This window comes from Cydia pomonella, chromosome 9 (genome assembly GCF_033807575.1).
Source record: "Cydia pomonella isolate Wapato2018A chromosome 9, ilCydPomo1, whole genome shotgun sequence".
Classification (NCBI taxonomy): domain Eukaryota; kingdom Metazoa; phylum Arthropoda; class Insecta; order Lepidoptera; family Tortricidae; genus Cydia; species Cydia pomonella.
Window position 1 is genome coordinate 17,530,666 of NC_084711.1, and position 15,266 is coordinate 17,545,931.

Here is a 15,266-nt window from a genome sequence, read left to right on the forward strand (position 1 = left end):
CTGATAATTGACCTTGCATGAAGGACACGTGAGCGTCTCCTTGTACTCTCGTATCTCCTCGAGCAGCACCTCGTCCATGCTGCTGCCGGCCTGCTCCATCTTCTTCATGCGCTCTGCCTTGCGCCGCAGCACCGCAAGCTCTTCCTAAACATTTTAATAGGAAGGATTTTATTAGGATTGATCGAATTCCGGGTGTAGCAGATCATTGTTGGAACTGCTTATATACTTAGTCAAGTCATAAGTTCTGTCACAAAGGTTTTGACTGATAAAATAATATGGCAAACTTTTTTATGATTTGACAGCTTGTTTTATACTGATCAAAACGTAATACAATTCGTTTAAAATTAAGACCGCGACTTTATTTACTACTTGTTTACTTTGGGATTGTCGTTAGACGCGAATACGCGGCTGAATTGTGATAAAGTATCCTTGGCGAAAGGGAGTAAAAATCTGTGTCACATTAATAATATAGGTACAAGAATCTACTTTATTAGAGCATAATTTCGTCACCTGCAGTTAGTTCTCTGATAAGTCCGTACCCGTACTTCAGCTAATACCGTCCTAACTTAGGGTACTTTTCATTGACACGCTAATTTTCTGACTGCCATCCCACGAGTAGATTTGGTAAAACATGTTGCAGTTGCAATTTTGACAGTCCAATACACATGAGTTTGTGTTATGCAAGATTCAAGTAGAAAAAAATAGGGATAAAATCACCTTGAACAGGTCGCTTATTTTTTGCACGTTTTTTTATAACATTTTTCCGAATATTACATAGAGTTATGCCAAACGGAGACAGCAAATTACTTTAAATATTATTGTAAGTAATAAATAAGTAATTACATTAAATATTATTGTAAGTAGTAATTCAGTGTTAAGTTTTTTAATCAGTAAAAATCTTTATGACAGAATTTATGACCACATTTTTACTAATCGCGAAAATAGAATATAAAATAACAGGAAAAATTGGATCGACTGAAATTTAAGATATCAATGACTTAGGCATATAAACGATCAGTTGTGACTGTGACTCACGTGTAATCTCTTAGTTTTGTAAGCCTCCGCCTCCAGCGCGCTCGTTTTCTCCGCGACCACCTGCTGAGCTTCCTTCATCTGTGCGTGGTATTTTTCTGGAAAAATCACATCCTGAATTAAGTCAAGAATGAATGAATGTCATTCAAACGTGACAGTCTTAAAACATAAAATAAATAACAGTACTACCGTACAGAAATGACACTTCCTACAAAGCCGAAGTTTGACAGCGATGCAGGGACGTCCCGTCCCGTCCCGTCATCCCGTTCGGTCATTTAGGGTTGTCAAAATTCAAGTCATTATCTTATCTGTGGTCGTGCACGTGTAGGGACGTCAAGTTGTGCCAACCCTATTAATTCCTCGGAGCAATGCTGAGTCTAACGGAGACGAGAAAAGCCGAGAGGAGGACTATCTCCCCTCTGCTTAAAGGCTATGGCTATAGGCTGCTAACCTTTTTATCCATTATTAATAAAATTGTTTCAACAACAACGCTTATGATTGTTGTTGAATCCACCTGACTGGGAGTAACTTCGCCGATAGAGACGACGGCAGGGGAGCGTTAAAAAAAAAACGCAATTTCTCCCGAAATATGCACTTTGAATTTTACTTCAAAGTCGCGAGCCTGATAAAATTACGATACAGATAGTTTTACTTTCTTTCTCGGAAGACAGTAGTGTCAACGACTATAGCGTCAAGGCTCAGCGATTTATCTCTCTGGCGCAAGCTGCGGCAACATTTACTAGTTTGGGAAATGGCTACATCAAAGTATTAGTTACCGAGGTGCAGCTTGAGATCAGCGGCGGACTGCGCGGACTCGATGGCCTTCCGTTTGTGCATCTCCATGGCCTGCTGGCGGAGCAGCAGCTCCTTCTCGACGGCGGACAGCGTGGTCTGCAGCAGCCGCTCCTTCTCCTCCAGCCGCCGCGCCACCGCGCCCATCGACTCGATCTGCTGGTCCCGCGTCACCACCTGGGGACATTACGCGTGGAACTTGTCTTAACCGCACCGACCATGGCCCGGAGGCACTTGCCGTTGGTTTCTGCAACCGCAAGATCATGTTTGTAGGTCTCAAATGTTTGTTAGACAATATTACGATTATTGTTGGCATAATTTTCAGCAGTGAAAATTAATTGAGAGTCGAAGACGCTTCAAGTCACTGTCATGGCTGTTATATCCTCCTAAGGGCCCCACCACAAAAAACAAATGTCATTTGATTTTGAAATCAATACTCAACGAATTATGGTTGAATTTCTTTTGTTTCGAGATCGAACGAAACAAAAGAAATGCAACAAAACGGATTAAGTTGCTTGAAGTAATCAGTACTATGAGAAGGACCGTGGGCCTTACGAGGTTAACACATTCACTGCCAGACAAAAAACGGCGCACTACCCTAGAAACCGGTGGTCTATAGCTGCATACAAAACAACTCGCCTAGCGGGTTGTCCGGCATCTGAACAAAGTTCATGAGCGCCCACCAGGTGGGTTCCCGGCAGTGAATGTGTTAAAACGTTTTCGTAGCGCTACACGCGTAGCCGATTCTAGCATTATCCCACTTTGTAGAGGAAAACGACTACGAACAGAGCGCCCGCCAAGCGGGTTCCCAACTCTCGATGTGTTAAGCGCTCGTATATTCATATGTTTATTGAGATGACATTTAAAGACCGCCTACCTTTTCCTGCAGCAACTGTTTCTCCTCCCTCAGCAGCTTGTGCAGCGAGTTGGCCTTGATCCGCTCCGACATGAGCTTGAAGTTGGCGTCGTCCTTCTCTCGCAACTGCTGGATGAGGCGCGAGTTCTGCTCTTGCATGTCTTCGAACGCTTGCCCGGTCACCTCCATCTCGTTTAGTAACGCTTCTTCTTCCTGGGAAAAATAATTGAGGGTTAATTAACGCGAGTATGATCGTCATTTATAACGGCGCTTGGTTAGATCCAATGAGCACATCGATTTCTACTTCTGAAAATAAAAAATCGTCCTCGTCTGACAAGAAAATAAGATCATCAATACATGAAATACATCCACCGAAAACGTCTTAGCTAATGAGATTTCACTTACAAAACTATTCGCCTACGCGTCGATTCGTGTATAGAACTCATCGCGTCTCGTACTCGTTGCATTTTTACGTTACGCTTACGAGACGGCTACGCGTACGATTCTTGTGCTGAGGCCCTTACGATTACGTTACGACGCCGTGTGCGGAGGGCCAAGGTCGCGTATTAGCACTAGTAAAAGCCCACGCCACGACTATATTATACTCTATACTATCTTTAGGTATTTAAATAAAAGTAAACAAACAATTTGTACATTTTCGGGTAGTTATAACATTTTTTGGTAAACCTGATCGACCTGACTTTATTAACCTATATAATTTGATCATGTAATGTTTTCATCTACCCTCAACTGGCTTAAGAGCCCTTAATCCTTGGAGCGTTCTCCGATTTCACGAAATAACGCTCGATAGAGGGCGTTGGCGCTCGGTACGCGAGCGCCGGCAACGCGACGCGCGTTTCAATGCAGACTAGAATAATCTTGATAGTTTTCAATATAATTTCAAGCAACATTAATTTTAGTGTTATATGATATCATATGGGCACTCTTTATTTTATTTTATATGCACAGTAGTTTTTTTTATGTACACTACTACTAAGTGTACAGACTACAGAGTGTACTATAACCCTTGCTCTTTATTCTGTCTCTTTCACACCAATGGAAAATGAAGAAGTTAGTAAATGACTGCAGGTATAAATAAAGTATATTAGTGCGATAGAGAGACAGATAGTGTTTCGTTGTCGTATCGTAAACGATTGGCATGTTGGCCACACACTTGCTTGGTGCCTAGCCAAAATACCAATCGTTTGCGTATAGATATTAGTGCGATAGAGAGACAGTAGTGTTTCGTTGTCGTATCGTAAACGATTGGCATGTTGGCTACGCACCCATGATACCTAGCCAAGAAGCCAATCGATTGCGCATATTAGTGCGATAGAGAGACAGATAGTGTTTCCTTGTCGTATCGTAAACGTTTGGCATGTTGGCTACGCACCCATGCTGCCCAGCCAAGATGCCAATCGTTTGTGCATATTAGTACGAGAGAGAGACAGATAGTGTTTCGTTGTCGTATCGATTGGCATGGTGGCTACGCACCCATGCTGCCTCAAGATGCCAATTAATCGTTTGCGCACATTAGTGCTATAGAGTTTCAGTGTTATTTGAAATCACGTTAGGGTTTGTATTATTATTTATGACCCGAATGAAGTCCATCCAGGTTCTTATGATGGAGTCAGGAGTTGGTCACCAGAACTCCTAATCTACTCATTATAATTCCATCGTGCTTGGGCTCAAAAGATTTGCCCTGACGAACACCATCGATCTAGATGAGGTCCAGGGTCTCATGACGGAGTCAGGAGTTGGTCACCCGAACTCCCCAGAACTCCTAATCTACTCATCATAACTCCATCGAGTTTGGGCTCAATAGATTTACCCTGATGGGCACCATCAATCTAGATGAAGTCCAGGGTCTCATGATGGAGTCAGGAGTAGGTCACTAGAACTCCTAATCTACTCATTATAATTCCATCGTATTTGGGCTCAATAGATTTGCCCTGACGAGTACCATCGTTCTAAATGAAGTCCAGGGTCTCATGATGGAGTCAGGAGTTGGTCACCATAATTCCTAATCTACTCATCATAACTCCATCGTGTTTGGGCTCAATAGATTTGCCCTCACGAGCACCATCAATCTAGATGATGTTCAGGGTCTCATGATGGAGTCAGGAGTTGGTCACCAGAACTCCTAATCTACTCATTATAATTCCATCGTGTTTGGGCTCAAAAGATTTGCCCTGACGAGTACCATCGATCTAGATGAAGTCCAGGGTCTCATGATGGAGTCAGGAGTTGGTCACCATAATTCCTAATCTACTCATCATAACTCCATCGTGTTTGGGCTCAATAGATTTGCCCTCACGAGCACCATCAATCTAGATGATGTTCAGGGTCTCATGATGGAGTCAGGAGTTGGTCACTAGAACTCCTAATCTACTCATTATAATTCCATCGTGTTTGGGCTTTGGACCTCATCTAGATCGATGGTGCTCGTCATGGCAAATCTCATGAGCCCAAACACGTTGGAATTATAATGAGTAGATTAGGAGTTCTAGTGACCAACTCCTGACTCCATCATGAGACCCTGGACTTTATCTAGATTGATGATGCTCGTCAGGGCAAATCTATTGAGCCCAAACACGATGAGGTTATGATGAGTAGTTTAGGAGTTCTGGTGACCAACTCCTGACTCCATCATGAGACCCTGGACCTCATCTAGATCGATGGTGTTCGTCAGGGCAAATCTTTTGAGCCCAAACAGGATGGGATTATAATGAGTAGATTAGGAGTTCTGGTGACCGACTCCTGACTCCATCATGAGAACTTGGACTTCATCCGGGTCAAAAATAATAATGCAAATGCAAACCCTAACGTAATTTCAAGTAAAAATGCGTTTTTCAGAAAATCGCAGCCAAATAACACTAGACCCTACTCATAGTGTTGAGTTCCTGCCGGTGAGTAAGGTTGCCAGAGCTCAACGAGGGGCGGGAGGGGGTTAGAGTCGGCAACGCGCATGTAACTCCTCTGGAGTTGCAGGCGTACATAGGCTACGGATACTGCTTACCATCAGGCGGGCCGTAAGCTTGTTTGCCACCGACGTAGTATTAAAAAAAAGGACCACTGAAAATCCATCAATAAGCGAGAGTCTGTTAAGCATAGTGTAAAAAATGAACTTTTATTAAGATTTTCTAATCGCAGTATATAGCACTTCTCGGAACTCCGTAGCTGATTACGATCGCAACGAATGCCTGACAATCGAGCACAGGTCCGTCCTCTAAGCGCGCTCCGCGCGGACTGAGAGCGGGGCGTCGCTGCTGCGTGATTTATACGTGTTTAAAAAAAATATAAATTTACGGCAATGTAGGTCCCATAGTTATGATTTTTTTTTTATAGGTTAACATTAAGTTACAGTTTGCTATAATATTATTTTTAAAGCACAATGCGTACAATTTGCGGAAAAAAAAATATAATAAAACCCTGTTTTCGCCAAAAAAATGAAGAAAACTCGGAAGGTATTTTATCAGTTTTTTCAAATGAATCTTCGATTGTTAATCATTCCAGCCCCTCGTACGAGATATGTTGAATCAAATTGTAGTCATTCATGTACCAAATGATTCTTGTTTACAGCAAAATAGAGAACCGAAACGCCACATCTCACTGCAAAATTTGGAAAAGACTCCCAAAAAAAACTCATTAAAAAAGAGGTTTAAAAGAGAAAATGAAAATTTGAACTGTTGGAGCCGCTAGTTTAGGAAACGATTATTTAAGTACGTTACCAGTTTTTGAATAAATACTAATAGTTACGTCGTAATCTTGAATGAAAAAGGAAGCATTTTACAAAATACGCTCGTCTGTAGGAATAAGGACTCTTAAGGAGCCATTTGAGGGTAGATTTTGTTTAGTTTTATTTAAATATCTAAAGATACAGAGTACTCTTGTTTACAGTCCACTTTGTAAACTGAGTAAGGTCGGACCTGCGAGCCGGCGAAGGGCCTGGAGAAGTGCAGCGGGTCGGCGTTGGGGCGCGCGCAGGACAGCTGCTTCTGCAGCTCGTACTTCTGCTCCTCCAGCTGCTTGATCTTGCGCAGCGCGTCCTCGTCGGCCAGGCGCCGCTCGCGCTTGCTCTCCTAAACACCAAATTTTCCATATTTGAATTCTCATTTCGGAGTGCCATCTTAGGATCTAAAACGGACTGCGGATACGTTGATTTTAATACCCGACACGACACTCATGTAATTTTTTTTTTCAATACAAACTTATTTCTAGTCGTAATCGTAGGTCGTAATTTTCTAATTCGACGCCGAGAGGGTCATGTACTATTAATAAATAAATATAATAGGTCATTCTTAAACAGATTGACTAAGTCCCACAGTAAGCTCAAGAACGCTCGTGTTGTGGGTACCCAGACAACGATATATATAACATTCAAATACATAAATAGATACATAGAAAACACCCAACACTCGGGAGCAAATATCTGTGCTCAGAATAAATGCCCCAGCCTTTATCCAGCCATTCATAACAGACCGGTTTTCAAAATGTACTGACTCTTCTTTTCTTTCATGATTGGATGAGTGACTACATATGTAACTTTACAAATGTGTTACCTGCATCATCTTGGTCTTCTGGCGGTGGTCTTCCAACTCCTGGCGCGCCTTGCGCTCGGCCGCCATGAGCTGCACCTTGTCGCGCTGCTCCTTGCTCACGCCTTTGTACATGTCTAATAGGAGCTTCAGCTCTTTCTGCTCGTTCACTGCTTTTCTGTAATAGTACATTACTATAGAAGCCGCATGCTAAGTGGATATAGACGGCCGAGCGTAACTCGCCGAAATTTGTATAGTGTTTTCCTCAAACTTGCAATGAAAAAAAAATTGTTTTATTCGTAGGTTTAGACATCTAAAAACAAATTACGAATCAACTACTATTTGATGGTTGAATTGAATACCAAGACGTGTCATAATTTGACGTTTTAACGGACGGAAATAAAAAGAAGGTTGCTTTACTTGCTTTAAAAGCCTAGGTGTGTAAGGCCTTTAAAGGTCCCTTTTTTACAATAATTTCACAACATATATATACGTAAGTGGGCCCCGGGTTAGCACTGATTGATTAGCACGTATTTATTTCGCGGATTAGCTAAACTAGTACATTACGATACAAGTGCGAAAAATAGGAAATTCGAAACGAGTGGCGATAAATTAAAACACGACCGAAGGGAGTGTTTTAAATCGACACGAGTTGCGAATTACCTATTCGCACATGTATCGTACAACGTTTTACAGTACATATGGCCCTTTAAATGTTCGACACAGTAACGTAATATGCTACTTCTCGCACTAGTGCTATAAAGTAGCCCCATATGTACTGTAAAATATATTTTTAGTCGTGCGAACCACCGTTCGGGTCACCGACACCGAGCGACACGGTTAAAATGTATAGAGTCGACTGAATCTGTTTTGGACAAGAGCGGCGGCACTCGCTAGGCGTGAGGAGGAAGGAGCTAGTTACTTGAGCTGCTGCTTGAGGTCCTTGATGAGCAGGTCCTGCTCCTGCAGGCGGGCGCGGGAGTGGTCCTTGGCGGCGGCCGACTTGGCCTCCGCCGCGCCGCCCGCCGCCTCCTCGCCCTGCGACCACATTACACCGTTTTATTGCTCTTCTTTTTCATTCCTCGCGGCTGGCCCTCCTGCCTGTCAACCCCTCGCTTCCCGCCTACCCGATATTGAACCAGGAAAAAGAAAGAGCAGTAATGGAAAACTTCAGTGTTTTCTTATCCTGTAGTTGTGATTAGTAACAAAAGTTATGTTGTTTTTTTTTTATCACAGTTGGTCGAAAAAGATCTTATTTCATGCAGGTGTACTGAAGGACAAAGGCCTATTTTGTTCCCGCGGGAGTTATACTTTTTTTTATTATGTTACTTATTCATACAAACCAAGTAGCATAAATGAGTTTTGCTTTTAAAATACTGAAGTTTATAATTTAATATATTGGTTTATGTTTAAAATTATTTAATTTGGTTAATTTAACAGCCGTTTAAAATATTTTTACATAATTTTCAATCGTGGCTGAATGCCTGTGCCTTCGATGCCTAACCTGTCAAGAAATTACAAAATGGCGGACGAATGTTTGGTATGACACCGTATTTAAGAATTATTTCGCTTAAAATTTAGTTTTTTCTTCGCAAGTGTGATGAAAAACATTGTGTGTAACTCGGGGTTAAGAATATTGCAAACTCGGGTCTTTAATTCCCTCCAGCCTGCGGGTGTCGGGAATTACCACCCTCGTATCCAAAATATCACTTAACCCCCACGTTGCACAATGTACTATTTTTTTATATTTATGTCATTCTTTTGTTGCAGCTGACGCCATTTTTTAAAGGTTTTCTTTGTATGGATTTGAGAGCGGTGTTTTTTTAATTTTGTCATATATGAAACAGTCAGGTTAGTATCTGGCATACGGGTAGATTTCTTAAATAGGGCACAAAATGCTCTTAAGAGACCTTTTTCTTTACTTTTTAATTACAGATTTCTAAAAAAAACCGTACTCAACAACAAAATCGTCAATATTGATAATTTTTAGGATTCCGTAGCTCAAAAGGAAAAAACGGAATCCTTATAGGATCTCTTTGTTGTCCGTCCGTCCCTCTGTCTGTCTATCAAAACCATTTATCTCGGGACCGCGTGGAGATATCGATTTGAAATCTAAACCATATATTATATATTCACGTCTACAGTTTCTTGAAGCTGTGAAAAAATCAAACTTCTAAGTAAAAACGTAAAAAAAAACGATACGGTTGCTAATGTCGCATAAAACGTGCATTTCAAAACTCTCACGGGAATCAAAAAGTATAGACTACTTCCCGTTGACCTAAGTCTATGACATTTGGCAAGTACTATCGTCTTACAATCTTACACTACAAGTACAGAAAAAAAAAATTAACTATACATTTGTAAAAAATAAGCTAAATTTGTACGGAACCCTCGGTGGGCGATTCCATTACTACTCAGGATATAGGAGTTTAATTCTGGTATTGTAATAATAAGCGCCATACCTCTGGATCGGGCTCCTCCTTCTTGACGGCGAGCGGCTTCTCGTCGTGCGCCTCCGCCGTCGTGCTCGGCCGCGCGCCCGCTTCCTCCAGCTCCTTGCGCACCTAAATAACCATTCAGATACATTAACAAGCTACTTTGACCCAATAATATTTAGGATAATAATATGGTTCATTTCTTAATATTCTAATTATTTTATTAGACATCTATCAAAAGTCTTGAATGTAGAAAAAAATAATCAACTCAGTCAGGACTTGAAACCTGCATTCATGGGACTACGATCGCTTAATCAATAAAGTCAAATACGATCTACTATTATTTTATTAAATATTTAGATTTTTTTTACTACTAATATCAATAGTGGCATCTGCTGCGATCACAGAATACTAATTTCACTAAAAGACGCTTACTTATTAAATTCTTATACAAAAATGACCTTGTTTAACTCTTGACTAGTATCCTTATATTTCCGCTTGTACCGATGCACCTCCCCCTTGAGCTGCTGATTGTGGTTCTGCAGCGACGTGATGAGATGCCTCATCTCCCTGTTGATGGGGCCGGTCTGTTCGTTGGCGGCCAAGTTCTGCTCGAACTCTATGCGGAGCATCTCGTACTCTTTCCGCAGTTGCCCGAGAACATCTTCTAGTTGGATCATTTCGGCTCTGAGGGCTTTTTGTCTGGCTAGCTCCTCACTCTGAAATATTGGCGAGAATTACTAACTTATCAGTATTTAATATTTACATTAGATTGAATCGCAAATCATGGTGGCAAGAGAATATAATTGATGTGTTGGCTAAGTTAGGTGTCTCGCTAGCTTGTTTGTCTATGTATTTTAATTAGTAATTCGTTTTTAGATTATAAACTATGTGACAGGGTAACCATGCCTACACTTAACACATGTTAACGCCTTAATGTAACCATGGTTCTGCAATGAATAAATGAAATGAAAAATGCTCTCGTAAATGGGTACCCATTACACTGAGACTATAAGTATTTCGGCCGTCCCTAAACATCATCATCATATGCAGGTCCTTGGCGTTCTGCAGCTGCAGGCGCGTGTCGTCCGCGGTCTTCATCTGCACGGACTCGATGTCCAGCACTTGTCTCCACCACACTACACGTGTTAGAGAGAGACGCAGGTACCTCCATCATCTCTATCTGGCGCATGTGCAGGTTCTTGGCGTTCTGCAGCTGCAGCCGCGTGTCGTCCAGCGCGGTCTTCATCTGCATGGACTCGTTGTACAGCACCGAGAACTGGCTCTGAAGACACTTGTACTCTGTCGTCTCCACTATCACCGATTCTGGCAGTTGTCGGATCTGAATAGAAGATTTACATATCATACAAACTAAAATACGTCTATAGCAGCATTTCACGCCAAGTGGGCAGGTAAAAAACGTCGATGTCTCCGATTTTCGTAATATTTGAGTATGTTGTACTTTGAAATTTCTATGTCTGATCATCATCATATGCAGGTTCGTGGCGTTCTGCAGCTGCAGCCGCGTGTCGTCCGCGGTCTTTGAAATTTTGGCCAAGTGGTGGACATGCAGAACTTCAAAGCAGATTATCAAGTTATAAAATTATACATTTAAATAAAAAATACACTCGATTTATTACTTCATTTAATGAGCTTTTTAATTGCATTTTTAGGAATTAAAAAAAAAATCTACTTCGATTTTCACACTGTTCGACCACTTTGTTTTTTTTTTCTTCTAAAAATAACTAATATTATATAGAACATCCTTGCTAAGTTTCATAATGGGCGTGGAAGTGGGCTAGGAGCTAGAACGGAAACGCTACCACTGACTTAACTGTTTAACTAATTATTATATATCAAAAATATTTGGTACACGTATCAAGGACATGTATAGATACAACATACTCAAATATTACGAAAATCGGAGACATCGACTTTTTTTGCCTGCCCGCTTGGCGTGAAATGCCCCTATAGCTGGACATAAACATCTCCCAATATAGACCACAATAACCAAATCCTTGTGGTCTCATGCAGCGTACTTTTATTAAATAGCCAGTGTTACTTTTATTGATTGATTAAAAACTAACCAAACGTCACCTCATAAGAACAATAGCGTAAGTATTGACATGGATTTGCAACACCGATCAAAATACTCATTTTGGGCATGGACTTCAAAATTGTGGATTGCGATTCTAATAATGGTTCTTCTTCCTCCTGCCCTTATCCCATGTGTTATGTGGGGTCGGCACAACATGTTCCTCTTCTCCTTTCCTCTATCTTTCGTCACCTCAGCACTCACTCCTTTCTTTCTCATATTCTCTTTCACACAATCCATCCATCGTTTTTTGGGTCTACCATCCGCTCTCCGTTCATCAACATTCATTCCTAACATTCTTTTTCCTATATGGCATTCATCCCTCCTCATTAAATGGCCATACCACGCTAACCTACCACATTATTATTTCTCATAATGGTTATGCATATTTTAATGAATTTGCATTAGTGGTAAATTACTTTTATATTTCCGATTTTCTACAATATCACTAATGATACGTCATGTTTTTAAGGTTTAAAAAACAGTTCGTCTTTCAGCTAGATTTCATATATTTATCTCGCAGCTATCTTATATCTTGAAGAATCTCACTTGACGGCGATGTCTTCAAGTTCCACTGCCGTGGTGGCGGAGTCACTGCCCCGTAATACGATAAACAGGGCAGACCAAAATAAATAAATATTATAGGGACATTCTTACACAAATTGACTAAGTCCCACGGTAAGCCAAGAAGCCTTATGTTTTGGGTACTCAGAGCACGATATATATGATATAGTTAAATACATAGAAAACATCCATGACTCAGGAACAAATATCCGTGCTCATCACACAAATACATGCCCTTACGAGGATTCGAACCCAGGACCATCGGCTTCATAGGCAGGGTCACTACCCACTAGGCCAGACCGGTCGTCAAAATACTTACATCCATTTTCAGCTTCTCAACCTCCTTCAACGTATCTCTATGCTGCCTATGCAGACGATCCAACTCTGCCAAGCGATTATTAGCCAGTTCCCTTTGCTCCTCCAGCTCGGCAGCAATGTCTTCGAGCTTGGCGGCCGCGATGGTGGAGATGGCGGGCGCGGGCGCGGCGGCGGTGGCGGCGGCGCCGGACTGGTGGTAGCTCTTCAGCTTCTCTATGGCCTCCGCCAGGTGGTTTTCCAGCTTGTCGTTGCGGGAGCGGATCTGAGGAAGACATATGGTGTGATGAGTTTGGTTACATTTATTTTATTGGTTTTACGTTTATATAAGAATTTCCGCGCGTCAGTAAAATAGCCGGTTTTCATGATTTATTTTTTTCTTCCAATATTATTCAAGTAAAGGTTAAAGTAATTTTGAAATAATCAGGTCCGATGTCAGCCGCTGCAACCATAATCTCCATAAATGGAGCTATAACGCCAAACTGCGACTGTGGCGCGCCAGACCAGACAACCACGCACATCGTGGAGGAATGCCCCAAGAGATGCTTTTCTGGAGGCATGAAAGAACTGCACGCGATAACTGTGGAGGCCAGGGAATGGCTATCAAATCAAACTTAGATCTTAAACTATGACTATAATGTTAATGTTACCTTTGTAACCCTGATTTTAGTTTATTTTTTCAATAAAGCCATACGACAACAATAATAATAGTAATGCAGAAGAATTATAAAAAAAGATCGAATATAATTGATCCAAAGTTATTGTTTTCCTTTAATTTTAATTTTCTTATGTACTGCTATTATACACAACTGTACATAAGATATAAGCTAAGTCATTTAGACAAGGACTGTGACGATGAAACAATTATTCACACCAAACAAAATGCTCTGTACGGGATAGCGCGAGATTTAACACCTAGATCAGCAAAAGTAAATCGCCAACAGTTTAAGACCGAGATCTTCTAGAAAAAAGGAGAACTGTACTACGCGAGGGCAAAGGGGGAACAGACTACTTTAAAAACCTTTGCACTAGAAAAAGAAAGCAGGTCGAAGCAGATATTGAAGCATATCGGGAAAAAACCATTAAGCATACAATAGACAAATATCAGGGTCCTAAAGTATTTCGTAGAGCTTTAAAACCAGGGACGCAGCAAATCACTTAGATGAAAATAACAAATTTAAAATAGAGCTAAAGCAAAATAACAAATAAATATTATTCAAAGTTATACACATCCCAAAATCCCAAACCAAGAGGAATGGCGAAACGAAAACTTACGAATGTTGTCTCTGAAGATGTTTCTGAAATTAGAACAAGCGAAATCGAATATGCTCTCAAAAAAATGAAAAATGGCAAGTAATCCGGCAGTGATTACATCATTAACAGTTTTGAATGATTCACGGTTAGTTTCACTACACTTATATCGACCGGGATATAAAATATCGGGAAATGGAGCTCAATAAAAACAATATAAAAGGTAATCACGGTTTATATCCCGGTCGATTCAAGTGTAGTGATAACATCATTATTGAGATGGCAAACGACGGACGAGATAGAGTGACTGAGCTACTTATAACAGCTTTTAACAGATGCCTGGAGTGGAGGAGCAAACTATACCCGAGATTTGGAATTGTGCCAGTCATCTTACTTTATAAAGCAGATTTAAACAACTATCGTCCCATCAGTATGCTCTCACACCTGTACAAACTTTTTACAAAGATCATTACCCTACGCCTCACCAAAAAACTTGACTCATACCAGCAAGTGGAGCAAGCCGGATTTAAAAGTGGTCACAGTACATTGGATCAAATATTGTCGATGAGAATCTTTATAGAAAATACGACTGAATATTAAATGCCATTGTGGTTAGCATTTATAGGGAAAATCGTGTCGCTTAAATAATTTGCGGTTTGCTGATGACATTGTTTTATTGGCAAATGATCCCGCTGAACTTCAAAGCATAATCCAACAACTCAGCGATACTTCCATACGGTGTGGCCTGGAAATGAATCTAGACAAAAGTTATGACCAATGTCCAATACAGATGTCAAGGCGAATATCACAGTTGACCATACCGCCATCGAAACTATCGATAAATACGTATATTTGGGACAAGAGATAGTGACTGGGACGAAGAACTAAACCAATGAGATCAACAGAAGCGTACGACTTGCTTGGGAAGTCTATTCCAATCTCGAGTTTGCCTTCAAAATGAAACTTAAGGCAAAACAAAAAGCGCGCATATTTGATCAATGTATCCTGCCAGTTCTCACTTATGGTGCGGAAACCTGGGTCTTCGCCAAGGACATATTACATAAGTTGAGCGTTGTCCACCGGACGCTAAAGAGAAAACTGGTTGGGATCCACTGTTGGGATCACATTGAGAGACCGTAAAACGAATGAGTGGCAGAGACAGCAGAGCAAGTTCACCGATGTCATAAAACGCGTAGCCAGATTGAAGTGGGAATGGGCTAGTCATATAGCAACCATGGGGGGAGGAACGTCCTCAAAGTAGACCCCAGATGCATTGGGACGACGACATCAAAAGGACTTCGGAGAAGTGGCTCCAGGTCGCACAGAACCATGACGAGGGACATAAAATGAAAGAGGCCTACACCCGAAGGGTAGAGATGGGCTAAAGA

General features: G+C 41.2%; 1 protein-coding gene across 1 annotated transcript in view; it reads right to left on the minus strand.

Annotated features, from left to right (window-relative positions):
* LOC133521548 (E3 ubiquitin-protein ligase Bre1) overlaps positions 1-15,266 on the minus strand; it is a 31,156-nt gene that overhangs the window by 6,722 nt on the left and 9,168 nt on the right. Inside the window, exons 6-16 of the mRNA XM_061856576.1 lie at positions 12,632-12,892; positions 10,822-10,995; positions 10,115-10,372; positions 9,681-9,782; positions 8,141-8,256; positions 7,243-7,396; positions 6,610-6,762; positions 2,702-2,893; positions 1,809-2,001; positions 1,036-1,130; positions 13-144 (exon numbers count right to left, since the gene is read on the minus strand). Of these exons, the coding sequence (XP_061712560.1) occupies positions 13-144; positions 1,036-1,130; positions 1,809-2,001; positions 2,702-2,893; positions 6,610-6,762; positions 7,243-7,396; positions 8,141-8,256; positions 9,681-9,782; positions 10,115-10,372; positions 10,822-10,995; positions 12,632-12,892 (1,830 nt within the window). The remainder of the gene's footprint in view (positions 1-12; positions 145-1,035; positions 1,131-1,808; positions 2,002-2,701; positions 2,894-6,609; positions 6,763-7,242; positions 7,397-8,140; positions 8,257-9,680; positions 9,783-10,114; positions 10,373-10,821; positions 10,996-12,631; positions 12,893-15,266) is intronic.